This window comes from Vigna radiata, chromosome 5 (genome assembly GCF_000741045.1).
Source record: "Vigna radiata var. radiata cultivar VC1973A chromosome 5, Vradiata_ver6, whole genome shotgun sequence".
Classification (NCBI taxonomy): domain Eukaryota; kingdom Viridiplantae; phylum Streptophyta; class Magnoliopsida; order Fabales; family Fabaceae; genus Vigna; species Vigna radiata.
This window is the reverse complement of record NC_028355.1, coordinates 25475172-25491776: the sequence shown is the minus strand read 5'-3', so window position 1 is coordinate 25491776 and position 16605 is coordinate 25475172. Positions and strand designations below refer to the sequence as shown.

General features: G+C 33.6%; 3 protein-coding genes across 6 annotated transcripts; 1 reads left to right on the top strand and 2 right to left on the bottom strand.

Annotated features, from left to right (window-relative positions):
* Window positions 1–792: 792 nt before the first annotated feature.
* LOC106760968 (calcineurin subunit B) lies at window positions 793–4609 on the bottom strand. 2 transcript variants are annotated; one of them, XM_014644425.2, is made up of 7 exons: window positions 4402–4609; window positions 4159–4298; window positions 3934–4058; window positions 3684–3780; window positions 2032–2141; window positions 1474–1548; window positions 793–1390 (listed from the first exon to the last, which is right to left on the bottom strand). In XM_014644425.2, the coding sequence occupies exons 2-7, from the start codon at window positions 4226–4228 to the stop codon at window positions 1340–1342; spliced, it is 528 nt and encodes a 175-aa protein (XP_014499911.1). In that variant the 5' UTR covers window positions 4229–4298; window positions 4402–4609; the 3' UTR covers window positions 793–1339. The 2 variants fall into 2 exon arrangements, with proteins under 2 accessions (XP_014499911.1, XP_014499912.1); XM_014644426.2 differs by having other exon boundaries at window positions 4159–4255.
* Window positions 4610–5344: 735 nt separating this feature from the next.
* On the bottom strand, window positions 5345–9017 carry LOC106762461 (NADH dehydrogenase [ubiquinone] flavoprotein 2, mitochondrial). Its single transcript, XM_014646386.2, has 10 exons — window positions 8860–9017; window positions 8729–8761; window positions 8577–8642; window positions 7451–7567; window positions 6879–6956; window positions 6685–6790; window positions 6513–6559; window positions 5989–6066; window positions 5809–5874; window positions 5345–5716 (listed from the first exon to the last, which is right to left on the bottom strand). The coding sequence occupies exons 1-10, from the start codon at window positions 8914–8916 to the stop codon at window positions 5609–5611; spliced, it is 756 nt and encodes a 251-aa protein (XP_014501872.1). The 5' UTR covers window positions 8917–9017; the 3' UTR covers window positions 5345–5608.
* A 1059-nt stretch (window positions 9018–10076) lies between these two features.
* LOC106762460 (formamidopyrimidine-DNA glycosylase) lies at window positions 10077–16049 on the top strand. Of its 3 annotated transcripts, XM_014646385.2 has the most exons (11): window positions 10077–10412; window positions 10773–10824; window positions 11612–11669; window positions 11881–11949; window positions 12041–12166; window positions 12931–12981; window positions 13891–13968; window positions 14055–14154; window positions 14222–14308; window positions 14936–14970; window positions 15064–16049. In XM_014646385.2, exons 1-11 carry the CDS (start codon window positions 10184–10186, stop codon window positions 15454–15456), a joined length of 1278 nt encoding a protein of 425 aa, XP_014501871.1. In that variant the 5' UTR covers window positions 10077–10183; the 3' UTR covers window positions 15457–16049. The 3 variants fall into 3 exon arrangements, with proteins under 3 accessions (XP_014501871.1, XP_014501870.1, XP_014501869.1); XM_014646384.2 differs by lacking the exon at window positions 14222–14308 and having other exon boundaries at window positions 10081–10412; XM_014646383.2 differs by lacking the exon at window positions 14055–14154 and having other exon boundaries at window positions 10086–10412; window positions 14206–14308.
* The last annotated feature ends 556 nt before the right edge of the window (window positions 16050–16605 follow it).

Genomic DNA, 16605 nt, shown 5'->3' with positions numbered 1-16605 from the left:
AAAAAATGCTTTAAAAAGATAAAAGAACCACACAAAAGAATTACCAAAAAAAAAAAAATACAAAGATGTTTTTAATTTGAAACCTAAGCACATTTTAGAGATGCTTATAGTTGCATTCCAAAACCTTTGTTTCCAGGAATCCCATTCATTTGATTTTACCAAAAGCACTTTTGTCATGTCTCACTTATCAAAAATGCAATTTCAATGTACTAACCAATAACGTTTACTCGTGGAACTTGTTAATGTGATGATCGATTATTTCTCCACCAACAACTGAAATCAAGCTTCCGTTTAGTTAGGATCAAGTTTTCCCGACATCAAAGTTTATGTACTTGGATGAGAATTTTCTATGGATTGATCATTGAGTTCTACAAATGAACCAAATTAATTGTCATGGCATTACAATAACATTTCAAAAGTCATTTAGTTTTCCAGTACAAAAAGAAAAGAAAAAGATAATAATACTTTGATAACATTTTAACATTATTTACGTGTCATTATGTGATTGGTTCAGATTGGTATTTATGATTATTATTATTATTTATTGTGGAGTAATTTTGGACCAATCACAAAATAATACGTAAATGATGTTAAAGTATTGTCAAAGTATTATCATCCAAAAGAAAAAAGAAAAAGGAAAGAAATTTCTATACCCTTTTAAGTGAGGATACAATTGATTAAGATGCAAAAAATTATTTATAAATACACAATATTAATCCTCTCAATGCACGCCAACCCTTTATTGTGGCCTCCTATATGAGTTTCCCCTTGGACAAAGCAACACTACTTTTCTGCAGATAGCTTATATATTTTCTCTTTTATAAGGGTAAATGAATATTAATACATAAAGGGTAATGTACTTTTACAGAGTATCCAAATACTCCGTGAAAATTATCTTGTTTGGATGACAACCAAATCAGACTAGTATCACAAATCATGATGAAAATCACAATGTTCTAATCTAATACAGCAACAATCTTCATGCTGCTTTTGTGCGGAAGAGACAATTCCTTTCTGCTGAGATTATAACACAGAAAGAAACTTGAGCTAACAGTTGAAACTTCAAATAGGATAGAATTACCTAACTCTGAATCAAGGAGACTAAAAAAGTTGCAAAAAAACTGTGAAGGAACGTGAAAAACTGAATCAACCTCGAGCTTTTCAAATTCGCTCTAAAACAGGTAGTGGCTGAAAGGCAACGGCATTACAAGAATACCAAGAAGAAAAGGGACAAAGGTACTGTGCACTTTTCATTTCCACATGAAATATATTACAAGAATCTTATGAATAGAGTTTACAGTTTTATCTTTCACCAGGACAGGGAAAACTGAAGCAAGTTTCAATCAACAGGGACTTCAACATCCATTTTTAGGTCAGATTGACCAAGAACCTGTGACAAATTAAAATTAAAAATTATATCAAACATAGCAGTCATTCAATGTACAGAGGAAATACATAACAAAATGTACAGACCTTAATGAAGTCATCCAACGTCAAGTAGGAGTCTTCTGTGTATCCTGCTTCTTTTAGAACTTGACTGAGAACTTCCTGCAAATCGAACAAAGAACAAAATTAGCCAAACTCCAGTTAAATTAGCCAAGCAAAACTGAAAAGGTATATAGAGAAAAAAAAAAATAGCTTTTGTTAAATTGATATGCAATTAACTTATAGCATATAGGAAATACAAAAGGCAGAAACAAACTGTATCTTTCAAAAACTATAGAAATCTGTTGGTTACCATTTTAGCCATTAGCTTCCCCTTTAGAGAACTTGCAAAAGAGATGTGATCAAGGAATAAAAACTATGTAACTCAACAACCCAAATTATATAGTGACGAACTTCCAAATTATATAATGAATATACTAATCCTATGAAACTGTATGATACTAAACACAGACTTCAACACACCAAATTTGAAATAGGGATGTCAAACCAGTAACAAATGAAGACATACTTGGTTATTTAGCAACTAGTAGGAAAGCTACTTCATCATTAAACAACACATGGAAGTGAACAGATCGTTGGTGATACCTCTCTCTGGTCATCGGACATGAATGAACCTGACAAATCTTTTAGCACTTCCAATATATCTTTGAAAGACACCTTTCCATTTCGATCAGAATCAAAGACTTTGAAAATAACTGCAAAAAGCTAGAAGCTATAAGTACAACGAAGGTAGAAAAATATATTATTGTAATTTATTAAGAAAAAAATTATCAATTCCCCTGCCTACAAAGTATTCCCTCTTCAAATGATGAAAATCATTGAATAATTCATTACATTTGAACTCCAAATTTGCATTAGCAGTTTTCACTCTTTAACTACATTGTCGCAGCTATCAGCTCTTACAAATATATTTAACAAAAACTGTGAAGAATATGCATAGGTGCTGAAGTCATTTAAGACAGGGTTGGATCCTACTAAAAAGACACTACTTATATCATAAGTTCTAACTAATATGACTACACGTGAAAAATGGACAATTTTATACGTTATCATTTATAAATGAATGCTTTTGCTTGTTGATCTCTACTTGTGTTTCATTCTATCTTAAAATCATGCGAAAGATGAAGGAGTGTGAGTCTTGAAGAAAAAAGTGAAGTTGTTGCCCTTGATCTATAGAAGTCGGGTTCCAAATCCAAGAAACAGTGTCTATGCTTGTGAGGTGACATCTACCCACCTCAATCCCCACCAAGCAGGAGCATTGTACACTGGACCACCCTTTTATTTGTGAGATGCAGAGACATCTAGTTCATTCAAATGCAAAACCCGAATCTCTTGAAGAATAATTCTGAATCAATGGAATGAGAAGAACTTGACAAGTATGATCAACGCATAAAAAAACCAGAGAAAATTCAGAATTGCTAAGTGTTCATGTTTTCATCCTACTGACCACCCTAACATTCACTTCTCTTCTCCGTAAGATACCTATAGATACTATTTTTAGATTGCCTTAACCAAGCCTCGGAATCCTAACAAAGATCGGTGTACAACAGTCCCTAATATAGGATTCTTGTCGCAGATTGATTAAAATCAAATGACCATAGTTGGTTATTGATTGGTCAGCATTAATAACTGCAAGACTGGGAGTTATATTAATATAATAGAACATACTCGGTTGGTTGGTGATACTAATTAATAGGTTGGAGGTTATCCTTAGCTCTTCATCCAAAATGAATTTAACCAACATCGCATTCAATTGGAGTAGATAAAGTTAGATAGGTCTGCCCAAAATTTGCATAACGCGTATGGCAGCAAGTTTTCCCTCTCAACCATATTCAGGTGCTTATAAGTGAGCAGTCCAAACCTTTTCTAACTGAAATATGAAATTTAGAAACCTGCTATGTGTGGCAGGCAAGAGAGTCTCACATTATTCCGTACACAACTTCGAAAATGTGTCCATAACTGAGCCGTGTATGGAACTGTGAGTTCCACTCCAAGAATTTAGGAGTGCGCTAAGCAACAGAAAATGACATCTTCACAATTGAACATCCCAAAAATTCAATTAGGTCTTCCCTTCAGACCAAGGTTAGAACTTAGGAAACTCCGGTGAACAGCGAGAATATAAAATCAATCCCTAAATTAATGTACATCTTCTAACTCACGAAGTTAAACTATAATTCATAAAAACAACAACATCGGAGAGCATTGAATAACTGATGTAAGATGTAATTAAAACGTACGCTCTATTTTTTGTTGTGCATTAGCTTTGGCACTGAATGCAGATAAGAAGGCCACAAAGTCTTTAAAATTCAAACCGTCAACCATCTTGAGCAGCCTCTGCAAACAAGCACAAAGTCCATCAACAATGGGAAAACAGATCACACGTCACACTTTAGCATGTGGTGATGGGAAAAGAAAGTACAAAAACAACGAAACAAATAAGAATAAATGTTTGGGTCGAAATGGCCATAAAGCGAAAAAAGTGAGCACCTGAGAAAGTGGATTCATGGCAAACTCAGGGACGGACAAGAACTCATCCGCCGAAATAAATCCCTTGGCATTGCGGTCAAGTTGACAAAATCTTTGATACAACGACACGATTTCCTGCTGGGAAACTGAGTTTGAAACCCAATTTCAGATCTTAATTATGTAAAAAAAAAATGGACAGTAATAAAGGGACAACAAGAGAGAGAGAGAGAGAGAGAGAGGAACTACATAAATTATTGCAGTGTTCTTGAACTTCCTCGATATCATATTGAGTTAACATAGATGATGCAGTCCCCATCACTAGTTTTAGGAATCAAACCAAAATCTGCAGAACCATCTATTATTACTCACTTAACCACTGGACTGGACTGGAGAATACCAAACATCAAATGATATTTTAACTGCATATAGTAGAACAAGAAATGAAAAAGAAAAATACAAAATTTACAACAAAGGGCGAAGAAAGAAAACCTGAAGGGCAGAGATGAAATGGTTGTTGGGCTGGATTGAACAGACACGTATCTAGCTGGCCCAGGCACGTTTCAGACCACCTGCGAATATATACACGTGTATTGCCTAGTCATCATCGACTATACCGAACGCACCAATGCCCTGTTGCGTTGCTACCGGCAGACCAGTGACCGTCTACCTTTTCACATCTATCTCTAATTAATTCCTTTCTAAATTTAACTCAATTTAATAAAAAGACATAAATATTATTAAGACATTAGCCCTAAAATTAACTATATCTTTTACATAATCAATAATAACATAAATATATGTAAATATTAATAAAATACATACAATATAATCGAGTACTTTATATATTTTTAGTACAATTTTCCTCATGATTGTACACAAAATTTAACACAATTTTTTTATATATTTCCTAAATTTTTAATTCCTTATTTTTCATACTTTAACTAAAATGTTTTTTAACAGAATAAATTTAAATTTCAATTCATAAAGCATCGGTAAAACTTGCCAAGATCAGATTTATCCTCTTTCCCAAAATATTCTTCAATGCTCGATCTTTAACTTTCAGCTGTCCACAACACACGATAACAACAACGGAATTGTGTCAGCGTCATCCGAGAAATCCAATAAACCAAATCCATGTATTATTCAACATTTGTTGGCAGTCATTCGTGAGTGTTAAAACCTAGCAAGAAGAATGGTGCACGTACAAGAAAGGTAAGCTTGGTGCCCCTTCGGACTTCCTCTAATTGTCAAATTTTGATATTAATTAAACAATCAAAGTTCATTTTCAACCTTTCCTCCAGGGCATCGGAGTAACCTTCGCATTTGGTCATTATCAAGAAAGTGAATGTTACATTAAACACGATAGTTCTACCCCCACTATTGTTGATAAGCCCATCCCACACACCCACATGGGTAATATGTCCTAACGTGATTCACTTCTTAACATCGGAATCTCAAATTTCATTCATGATGATTAATGTACAGAGTACAGAAAAAGCATAGCATAGATGCGCTCCGAAAGTAATAAACAATCAAGAATCTGATGGCGTTTATGACACTTTTTTTAGCGTAAGCCATCCAGGCAGGTTGCTAATACAAAAATTTGTTGAGCATCTAACAATCTGACAATGTTTCATTTACGGCAAGCTCGAAAACGTGCAAGCCATACATTATTGAAGGCAAAACGTATCACACTTCAGCAGGCATCCAGGTCACGGCAGGGAGGAGGCTTGGGCTCACCTAACAAAGTAGTATTCCCTCCTTCAGGTCCACTCCTAATCCGTAGGGGATTTTGCGTGCCGTGCTGAAGAAAAAGAAACCAGATTCATAATTTAACAAGGTATAAGTTTCTAAAACATGGGCAGTGTTAAAATAGATCTTAGTCAATGGCCTTACCGGTGGCTTCTCACCCTTTCTCAGCTTTTCTACTATCTCAACTACTTTCTCTGGGGTTACATCTTCCTGTAATTGGCATCAATATGGCATGTTAAAGAGTGTTTCAGAAGCACATCGTACAACATCACCCCTCCCCTGGAAAAAAATATATAAAGAAAAAAAAAAAGCGGAAAGACGGACATAGTAATTATATGTGTATCCCTCTGATCCATTTGAATAATCGGCCACTGTAATCATAGGAGCATTCACACAGCATCCCTGCACAACACCAATAAAGTCCAATAGTTCACCATTAGTTGGCCAACAAAATTACCCAAGAACATCAAGTGATCACCACATTCAGTAAATACAGAAGGCAGGTATGCATCTCTTCCTCATCTTCTTGAATTTTACTTTACTCTAAAACAGCAAAAGATTTATACCACATTCGGTTATTCTCTCTTTTCCTGCTCTTATGCTAACAACGCAAGGATTTTTTTCAGGATAACTTGATATTACTGGAAAAAGGTCAAACACTACTTTATAAATTCATGATGGCTATCATACACACATTGAAAATTATGACAACACTGTTGGCCAAACAGTCCAGTTTTGTATTTAATGTAATTTCTTCCTCTAAATACAGTAATTATAGCGCAAACACATATCACGCAATAATACAACTCTAAAAACAACAAACTTGACAAAATTAAAATAAGACTCACCATGCATTCCATTTCTCCAACAGAAAACAAACCGTCTGGTGTTACTTCTGCAAATCAGAGGTGAAAGAAATCTAATTATCAGAAAATGCATACGATTCCCATTTGCCATGAATAAGATACGATACAATGACAGCCTACAGATCATGGGAGAAATTAAGGCGGGTGAACTAACCATTGCGCTTCACTCCAAGGTGTTTCAATAAGGCTTCTTCAATTCCTCGTGAACCGCGTATCATGCAAGGTGTTGTTCCACAAACCAACAGATGGTACTTCCCAACCTGAAAGCAAGTTGGTCCAGCTTAGCTTTGGCCTGTATTGATGTGGATTAGGAAAGCTAAAACTCATTAAACCATAATATGATTTCACCTTAGCTCGATTGAACATGGAGTAAAATGTAGCAACCTCATAGACCCGTATAGGAGGAACCTCTATAATATTTGCTACCTAAATAATCCAAAACGCTAACTGTTAATAAAGAATAACATAACTTTTTGCATTAGAAAGAAAATTAAACTACAGATTGCCAACATTGTGTAAATATGGGACTTTCACTGAGTCATCAGTGTCAAGTCAAAAGAAGCTACAACTATAACTCAATCAAATAATGATGAGTATTTACATAGAAGAATGATATTTGAGCATAGATTTTAGGCATAACATGTATGTCAACCACCAGAATGATATTTGAGCAAAAGAATGTACAACACAAAATATATCAAAGGCTTCACTCTGACAATTTTAACGATAATTTCAATAGGATTATCATTACTGTAAATTTATTTTGTGCCCTGTTGCAAGAATTTCAAGACTTCATAGGAACTATTACGGGTCTTATTCCATCCAACAGGGTACAGAACCTTCTTAGAGAATCAGATATAGTTCTTTGATATGTTTCTACATGTTCTAAGAAGAATACATCAAGCAGGAGACCATCATACCGCATTCATTGCAGAAACAGGGAGCCAGCCGCCATGCTGCTGCTGGGCAAGATCCAAAAGCGGAATCACTGCAGATTGCTTATAGTTGGAAGGATAGTGAGATAAAATCTCCGTAACCTGTGATTAGCAAATGCTAAAACCTTTAAATGTTTATATTATTATTATATTATTATGGGCCAGGTACCAAAAAGGATCATACATGTAATCTTCACAGTTAACTAAAGATCCACAACTCTTGGAAATACTATGATAACGAACCAATCAATAAGGCATTGAATCATATAACTCTACACTTACTCAGGCTCAGAAAATGTAATTCTGCAATAGGGAATTGAATCACATCACTCAACACCAAGGTTGTCGAATTGAGATTTGAATCATGAAGTGCTGAGCCAATTTTTGAATCGTGAATTGTAATTTTGTATAAAATCATAATATTAATGTATAATGAAAAATTACATCAAATATATCATAGAAATGGTACATGATCTTCAATGTAATGATGTAAAGAATTTTAACTAGAAATAGATGAAAAGAACGTAAGAAGAAGTCTTACAAAAAAACTATTAGTGATACATATAATTTTGTCAGTCTTTATCTTAGATGAAAGAAACAAAATCATTAAATAGCTAAATAGAGTGATTGACATAAAAGATGAAAAATAATATAGTATAAGTTCGTTAGTGTTCTTTCAAATGCCTTCTCATTTAAAATTTAAGCTCAGAAATTTTTTATTTATTTTTTCATAATTGATGAGAAAGTAAAAACATATGAATCATTGAACTGTGTAAATCATGTCGGCGATGCGAAAATACATAGATTCGTTGATGCTTCGTAAGATAATCATTCAAAATTCATCTTGGGATACAATGAAGTAGTTAAAAAAAATGTATCGAACTGTAAGATTTGAATCGTGAATAGTAAGATTCTGACAACCATCGCCTGCACTCTTGAAAAAAGTATAAAGGGTCAAATTAATACACAACCAAGAAAGTTTGAAAAGAAAAGACACATATAATCTTCAGCAGTGCCTGTCACTATATTTTCTGTATTCTGATGGCGAACTATGTAATGATAAATTATCAAAAATCATAATATGGAAATTTAAAGTGCAATGAAACATTACCTTTGCTTTGTTGGGTTCAGTGAATTCCCATGGAAGGTTAGGGTTGTTGTCCGGTGAGTCAAGGTGCTATGTCAATCAAAAGTGGATATAATAAGAATCAAAATTACAAAACCGAAACTGAGAGAATTGAAGCGAAAACGAATAGCACTTACGTAGTTCAGAGCGGTTGAGAAAGCCCTCGAAGGCTGAGAAAGAGGAAACCAAAAATTAAAATAAAAACAAACACAAAGACGGAAATCGGAAAACAGAGTGAGAAAAATGAAAGAGGAAACCGACGGAAAACCTGACGGAAAATGTGACGGATCTCGTTGAAGCGATTCGCGGCTAAGCGTGCCAGCATGTTGGAGGAGCTGCTTGGAGCGGATCGCAGAGAGAGAGAGAGAGAGAGAGAGAGAGAGAGAGAGAGCGTGCCAGACAGAGAAATTAGAGAATGTCAAGTGAGGGGTGAAGTGTAAGAGAACATGGAAAGGTGGCACCATCCTAGCCGTTGGATCACATCAATAGATAATGTGCACGCCAATGGATCGGATTTTGTTTGGGGCATGTGGATCACTGGAGATACAAACATCTTAAGTGAAAGGGTGTTTCTTCCTGCACCCCTCACATACTTCAGAAAATTTTAATACGGGAATTAGGATGGGATAAGTGTTTCAGAAAGTAAAATTAGGGTGCAGGAAGCAACATATAAAGTGAAATTGGAATTCCCTTTGATATATCTTTTTATTTTCAAAATCAAATAAATATAATTATTTTAACTTAATGCATTAATCTTTTTTTGACATATAAACTATTTCATAAGTTAGTATTTGAGTTTTAACATATCAAAAAAAATCCTGAATGCCATCCTATAATGTTTATTAATACATAAAAAGGATTTAATTCATTTACGTCAAAATAATTATATTTGTTTACTTTCGAAGTTTGAAAATCAGATTATATACAAATTCAATTTTCTACCATGAATGAGTTAAAAACATATTTCTAACAGTAATAATAATATCTAAATAAATATTATCAGTAATATAATTAATATTGGTGATGAATGTAATCATTGTTTTCTTTGTCTGAAACATTAGTTTTTCTGAAATGATCACATTTTTTTTACATTTCTACATTCCAAAAATAGTTTGGAGATTACATTTTTTTTAATGAATTTCGTTGAAGAATTTTTTCTTCAACTGAATTCAAAATTCATTAAAAGAATTTTAAAAACTTTCAACAGATTTTATAATGTTAAACATAACAAATGGAATGTAAGATTTTTTGAATTTGTTTTTGATAATTTTAGAATTTAAAAAAAATTGAGGTTGCGTGGACAGATGTGTGGAGGTGTAGAAAGATACACTCAACAAGTATTCCTTTATAATTTTTCATCTGAATCATCTATACATAATTTTGAGTTTCATCATTAAAATATTTAAAGAAAACACTTATAATCTCTTAAATAATGGTTAATAGACAATAAAAAGTAGCAAAAGCCTTTAACTAAATGAACGGGCCGGCCCAAAACAAAAACTCGAATTGAAAAGTGGGAGTTCGAGGTGAAGAAAGAGACCGGAAAAGAACGCGGGAAAACGGCATTGTTAGTGAGAGAGAGACACAGAGCAATGCCGGAGCTTCCAGAGGTAGAGGCGGCGAGGAGGGCCGTCGAGGAAAACTGCGTCGGCAAGAAGATAACGAAATGCATTGTCGCCGATGATTCCAAAGTCATCGACGCCGTTTCTCGCTCGGACTTCGAAGCTTCCGTTCTCGGCAAGCTCATCGTCGCTGCTCATCGGAAGGGAAAAAACATGTGGCTTCAGCTTGATTCCCCTCCTTTTCCTTCCTTCCAATTCGGTCCCCTCTCTCTCTTAAACCCTAACTTTGTTCTTCTCCCTTTTCGTTTTAACTTAAAACGTGAACCACGAGAAGCTCTATTTCGTTTTTTTACAGTTTTCTTTTCTGCTTAGCTCGCATTACGTCTTGGCATGGTTCTTGCATTTTTTGGTGATGCTTGTTAACCATACCTGTGCATGCAGCTAACGGCTTAAGCGTTTACGACAGTCGGTAACAATGTCACAGAAAACACGATAAAAGGTTCTAAAATGAAACGGTTGTAAGACGAAATATAAGAGGAGACACAAGGGATGGCTAGGTCTATTACTAATTTTATAGCTACAATTTGTTGTTACTTATGAGTTTCTGTCTCTATCTCAGGCATGGCTGGTGCTATATACATTAAAGGAGTCGCAGTAACAAAGTACAAAAGGTAAGGCCTATGGGGTATGGTTAAGTAATCTTTATTTGGCTATACTGATAAGTTATGCGGAAGTTTTACAAAAGTTTTACAAAAGTTTACGTAGAATCTTTTATTAGCTTGCATTTGTTAATTGGCAATGACGTTTTTTTACACATCCACACACTGATGCTTGATATACTATGACTTTCTTACCATAAATTCCCCTGCATCCTTCTTTTACTAGGGTTTTAAAATAGGATATTTTAGGATTCCAAATGTGACTTTTTGTCTCATATTGAGTAAGAATAACCCTTCAGAAACTTTGATAAGATTTTGCATTAAAAGATTGTAATTCATACTATTTTTTTTTTTTTTTGACATTGACCTTATATTCCATACCTCAACAAAATGTGCAAAACTGCTTCGGATTTGTATGTATCGGAAGATGCCAACATGATATGTTATGCAAGAGTAACGAGGAGAGTTCTGTCTTATTGATAAAACCAAACCTGTTTCAGGGTGCTACAAGATCCCAACTGTATGAAAACTACCGGAGAAGTACAATGGGAAAGAAAACAGTTCTAGGCACCTTCCAATTCTCACTCTCCACCATATACTGCACACATCTGAATAATCCTTTTGCCAATTTTGCTAACTCAGTAATTAGTTACATGGAAGATTCCTCATTTTCTAATTTATAATTCCACTCTTTTTCTAAGATATGATTTACTATTTCAGTGTTTCTATTATTTATTGACTTATATTGGTGCAATAATTTGGCACATATTCTGAATATAAACATGCATGTGACATGTAGGTCAGCTGTGAAGGATGAGGATGAGTGGCCCTCAAAATATTCAAAATTCTTCATTGAGGTAGGAGATGTAACCCCGTTGATTAATGGAATGCTTGAATTATTTGACCTTTTGGTCTTGTAGCCTGTTATGATTCCATCCATTGACTTCGTTTGGTGACAAATTAAAATTCATTCTGTTGTAGATTCATAAGATTTGTGAACCATTAGATTCAAAGAAATTCATCTCTTTCAAATATCATTATTGATCATATTAAATCACATTTATGCAGTTAGACGATGGATTAGAGTTGTCTTTCACTGACAAGAGGCGATTTGCTAAAGTTCGTCTTCTTGAAGATGTATTGTCACTCTTCTCACCAACTATCAACCATTTTTATTTTTCTAGTAAATAAATTGCTGTTGATTGTATATTTGTTTCCTGTGATGTAGCCAACATCAGTGCCACCCGTATCTGAACTTGGTCCTGATGCTCTTTTTGAACAAATGACACTTGAGAAGTTTACAGAGTCTTTGCACAAGAGGAAAACTGAAATCAAGGCTTTATTACTTGATCAAGTATTAAATTATTCCTTTATTACTTCCAATACATTGTATTTCACTCATCTTTTAATTTGTTTATTATTTGAATTTATCATTCTTTTGCTTTATGTGTGTGCACTTTCCTTTTTGTATAGTTTTTGCATTTTTTGTGTGTGGACTAAAATTTTCTGCTTGAGAAGTCAAGATTTGGTGTTCTTTAATCAAGTTCGTTGGGACACCTGAATTTATTGATAACTTGTGCTTGGGCATAAGACAATATTCTATTCATGAGACAAATGAGACAGGTCAAATGATAAGAAAAGATGCAGAGTTCATAAATTAATTATTTGTACTTTGCATGCATAAAAAAATTATTTAAATGAATTACTCATGTTAATTTGTGGTGTGGTTGAGTACTTTTTAGAGAACAAAGGTTATGCGTTGGTAATGTGAGATAGTTTTACACAATCATCCAATCGTAAACTGTCATGTACAGTGAGTTGTTGACTTTTACAATAATGTTATAAGTCAAACCAACTGTGGTTTGTGATTAAATGGTAGTGTAACATTGTTCTACACATCAGTGCATGAGAACCAAACTTTCTTTTTCTAATTCCACCCGTAATATATATATATATATATATATATATATATATATATATATATATATATATATATATATATATAAAGATAATTTCCTTCTTCTCATGGTTTCAGTGCACAGGAATTTGGTATATTTTTTTACATCTGACTGTATCATGACATTAATTATTAAAGATCCGAAATTTCAATCTTTCCAGAGCTATATTTCAGGTATTGGAAATTGGGTGGCTGATGAAGTGCTGTACCAAGTAAGTACAACCTTCATTTTCTAAATGATTTTGAATCTTTGATGTTTCCAATTAGATTTAGTGGAAGATACTAGATTTTAAATGTAACCAGAGTTCATTTATGGCTTAATAAATTTAGGTTTAATATTCATCTCAATTTAGTCTTTTTATTAGTAATACATGGTCCTGTTGTGGATAGGGATAAAGCCTTGATCACTTCAATTTTAAGAAATGATTCTAATGAATGTAAACTTTACTTTTTAAACGAATAATACCGTTTTGCTGCTCAACTATTTATACAAGATGATCAATATGCTCTTCACACAAATCTGACTTGATCTCATGGTTTGTACAGGGTTCTTATTAGTCCCTGTCTGTATGCATAAGACTCATGATGTTCTTAAGTGCAGAGGGGAAATAAGGCATAATTTTAGTTTGTACATATATTCTGGAAGGGATGCTTACACAGTTTTTTTTTTTTTTTTGTTTGAAGTTTTCTTATTAGCTATATTTGTGTGTGTGTGTGTGTGTATGTATGTGTTTATATGTGTGTTTATGCATATGTCATGGAGACATTTGTAATGGGAAACCTCCAAATAGTAATAGTTGCCTCAGATTTTTCATAAAGAAATTCGATGTAAGCTTGCTAATTTTTTGAGGATGAATGATATTTTGTTAGAATATAAAATGATGTTTTAAACCCGTGTGCATGGTTATGTAGAATTGAAACTGATCTAGAGGAAATTAAGCTGCTCTCAAGTATTATTTTGTACTAGATTATTTTCTCTTTGCATTGTATATCATGAGCTTCAAAATGATTTGTATATGCTCTAACACTGTATTTTAATCAGCAGTTACTATATTAGCTCTGACCTTTGATAGAAATGAAATTATAAAACTTAGTTAAATATTATTTTCCCTTATTTCCAGGCAAGAATTCATCCACGGCAGGCAGCTTCTAGCCTGTCTGATGCAAGCTGCTCAATTTTGTACCAATGCATTAAAGAGGTGGGGATCCTGATTTCTCTTGATATGATTCTAGTTTATAGTACATCTGTACTTAATAAAAAAAACATAGAGGATAAAACTTGTAGGTTATTCATCTGGCTGTTGAAGTTGATGCTGACTGTAGCCGTTTTCCTCTCGAATGGTTATTTCATTTTCGATGGGGAAAAAAGCCTGGAAAAATAAGTGGTGAGAATACTTCTCTAATATGTATGAGTTGACATATATTCCTTTTTACAGGTCATTGAAAAAGCAGTTGAGGTTGGAGCAGATAGTAGTCAGTATCCTAACAGTTGGATATTTCATTCACGGGAAAAGAAGCCTGACAAGGCTTTTGTTGATGGTTTGCTTCCTCACTTTGTTATAAAAATAATCATTTTTTGGGGCTAAATGAATAGTGGCCGATCTTTACAAGATTTCTTACTGCATATATGTCTTACTTCCTCACTTTGTTGGTTAGTGTAATTTACTTTTATTGATTGGTACCCGACTCCTAGGCTTGTTTTCCATTTCTGATGAGATTGCCTATAGCTATAAGTTCTTTCATGCATTTTCATATTTGTCAACGGTCATATCCTGTGCATTTTACTATGAAGGGTACTATTAGAATATTGATATTAAGTTATTGATCTCTTCAAATTTGAAAGTTGAAAGCGTCGCCCATGCATCATATAATCCTCTATTTTTAAACTGACTGAGTTATCCTGTTAAGTCAATTATTTTAACTTTATTTTAATTCATATTTTCGGAAATTGGCTATTACTCTTAATTTTCGTTCTCCATTTCTTCTGTTCTATCAATGCAAAACATATTTATCTATAATCAGTTTCTTCGATCCTTTTCATTGACTCGGTATATTTTCTTCCGCTTACATATTGGATGAGTGTTTCCTGCTTACTGACCACAAGAATAATAATTTAAAACTATGTTTTTTGTGATCTTAACATTTATAATTTTTCATGTGATACAGGGAAGAAAATTGACTTCATCACTGCTGGTGGTAGGGTATGTCGTTCTGAACATTTCCAATTTGTCATTTGTTTTATTTTTATCATTATATTATGTGTATTTCTGATCTAAACATGATGTTTCCTTTAGACAACTGCTTACGTGCCAGAGTTGCAAAAGCTTAGTGGATCTGCCGATGTAAAAGAAACTGGTAAGACTAAAAGGCAAGCTTCAAAGAAAGTAAGTACAGCTGATGACACTGAGAAACCAACAGATAGTAAAGAAGGGGATCTCGGAAGTGTCAAATCAAAGAAGGGGGCAAAAGCTGGAGCTAAAGGCAGGAAGCCTGCTAAAAAGCAAAAACCAGAGGAAAGTGATGAAAACAATGACAGTGATGCTGGTACGGATTGTGATACTGATCAAGTTGTAAAGAAGAATGCAGGCAACGTGACTAATAGGAAACGAGTTGGGGAAGAGAAGCTATCAAAGAAAAGAGTTCAAAGCAATCAAACTGGTAGGAGTTCAAAAAGGAAAGCTAAGTAGTAAGTATGGGGTGTATTCTGCTGTGTTCACACTAGAACAACAGAAGGATGATATATTATGTGCCTGCAACTTAGTTTTGCTGTTTATACGTTGTGTTTATGATCTGTTGGTCTGTTTCTGCTTCACATATCATGTATGGTAATTTAATATCCCATGTAGATCAATGGAAGGCATTAATAGGATGCCTTCAGTTTTTGTGACTATTGTTAGTGCCCACTTATACAAAGCTAGGAGATATTTATGTTTTGATTCATGATGTATTTTCTTGGACGTCCATTGTTATAGTTTGTCAATGAGATCAAAATGAGTCAGGTTTTGGTCGGATGCCTGGAAGAGAGTCAGGTTTTCGTGACTGCTATATTATTGATAGATTCTGTGTGCGTACCTGGAAGCAATCGAGTTGGTTGAGTTATTGATAGATATTATAACATGGTTAAATATGGCACTTGTAAGTCTTTTGAGACCTTAAGTCTGATTAGTTTTACTTGCACCGGAGACTAGATTCAATCCAGTGTTGGTAGAGAGTAGCATTCTTTTTGTGAATTAATGTAATCTCACGAGGAATTATTTTAATTATGTTCATTCATGCGATTTTCACTTCTTTAGTTTGTAACATTAGATAATTGTTTTATATTAAATTTCGATTGATTTAATTTTGTTCCCATCTTTTCTCACAAATATGAGTCTCGAAATAACTTGAAATCTTGATTCTGTTATTAATAATCTGTTCAATTAGTAATAATCCATTATTATACTCATAAATTTTTTTCACTTATTTTAAAATAAAAAATTTATTATAAAGGCAGTATGGTCAGTTCTCGAGTGTTAGGACGGTATCCTCCATTATTCGAATATTTTAAAACCCCAAATTTTAAAGCAATATTTATTTGACTTTAATCATCTTTTTAATTTTTTTATTCATGATTTTACTCACTTTTGTCTTATAGTTTTGGCCTTCATGTTTAAGAACATCTGCAATTTTGACTAATCTTTAATTTTAGTTACGTTTTATTTTTTATATTTTACATTTAACTAAAATCATTTTTTTATCTCTTTAACGAATACAATAGAACTTGGATTTAAATAGTCTAATAAAATAAAAGAGATTAATGTACCCAAAATTGATTATTTAAATAATTTATGAATTTT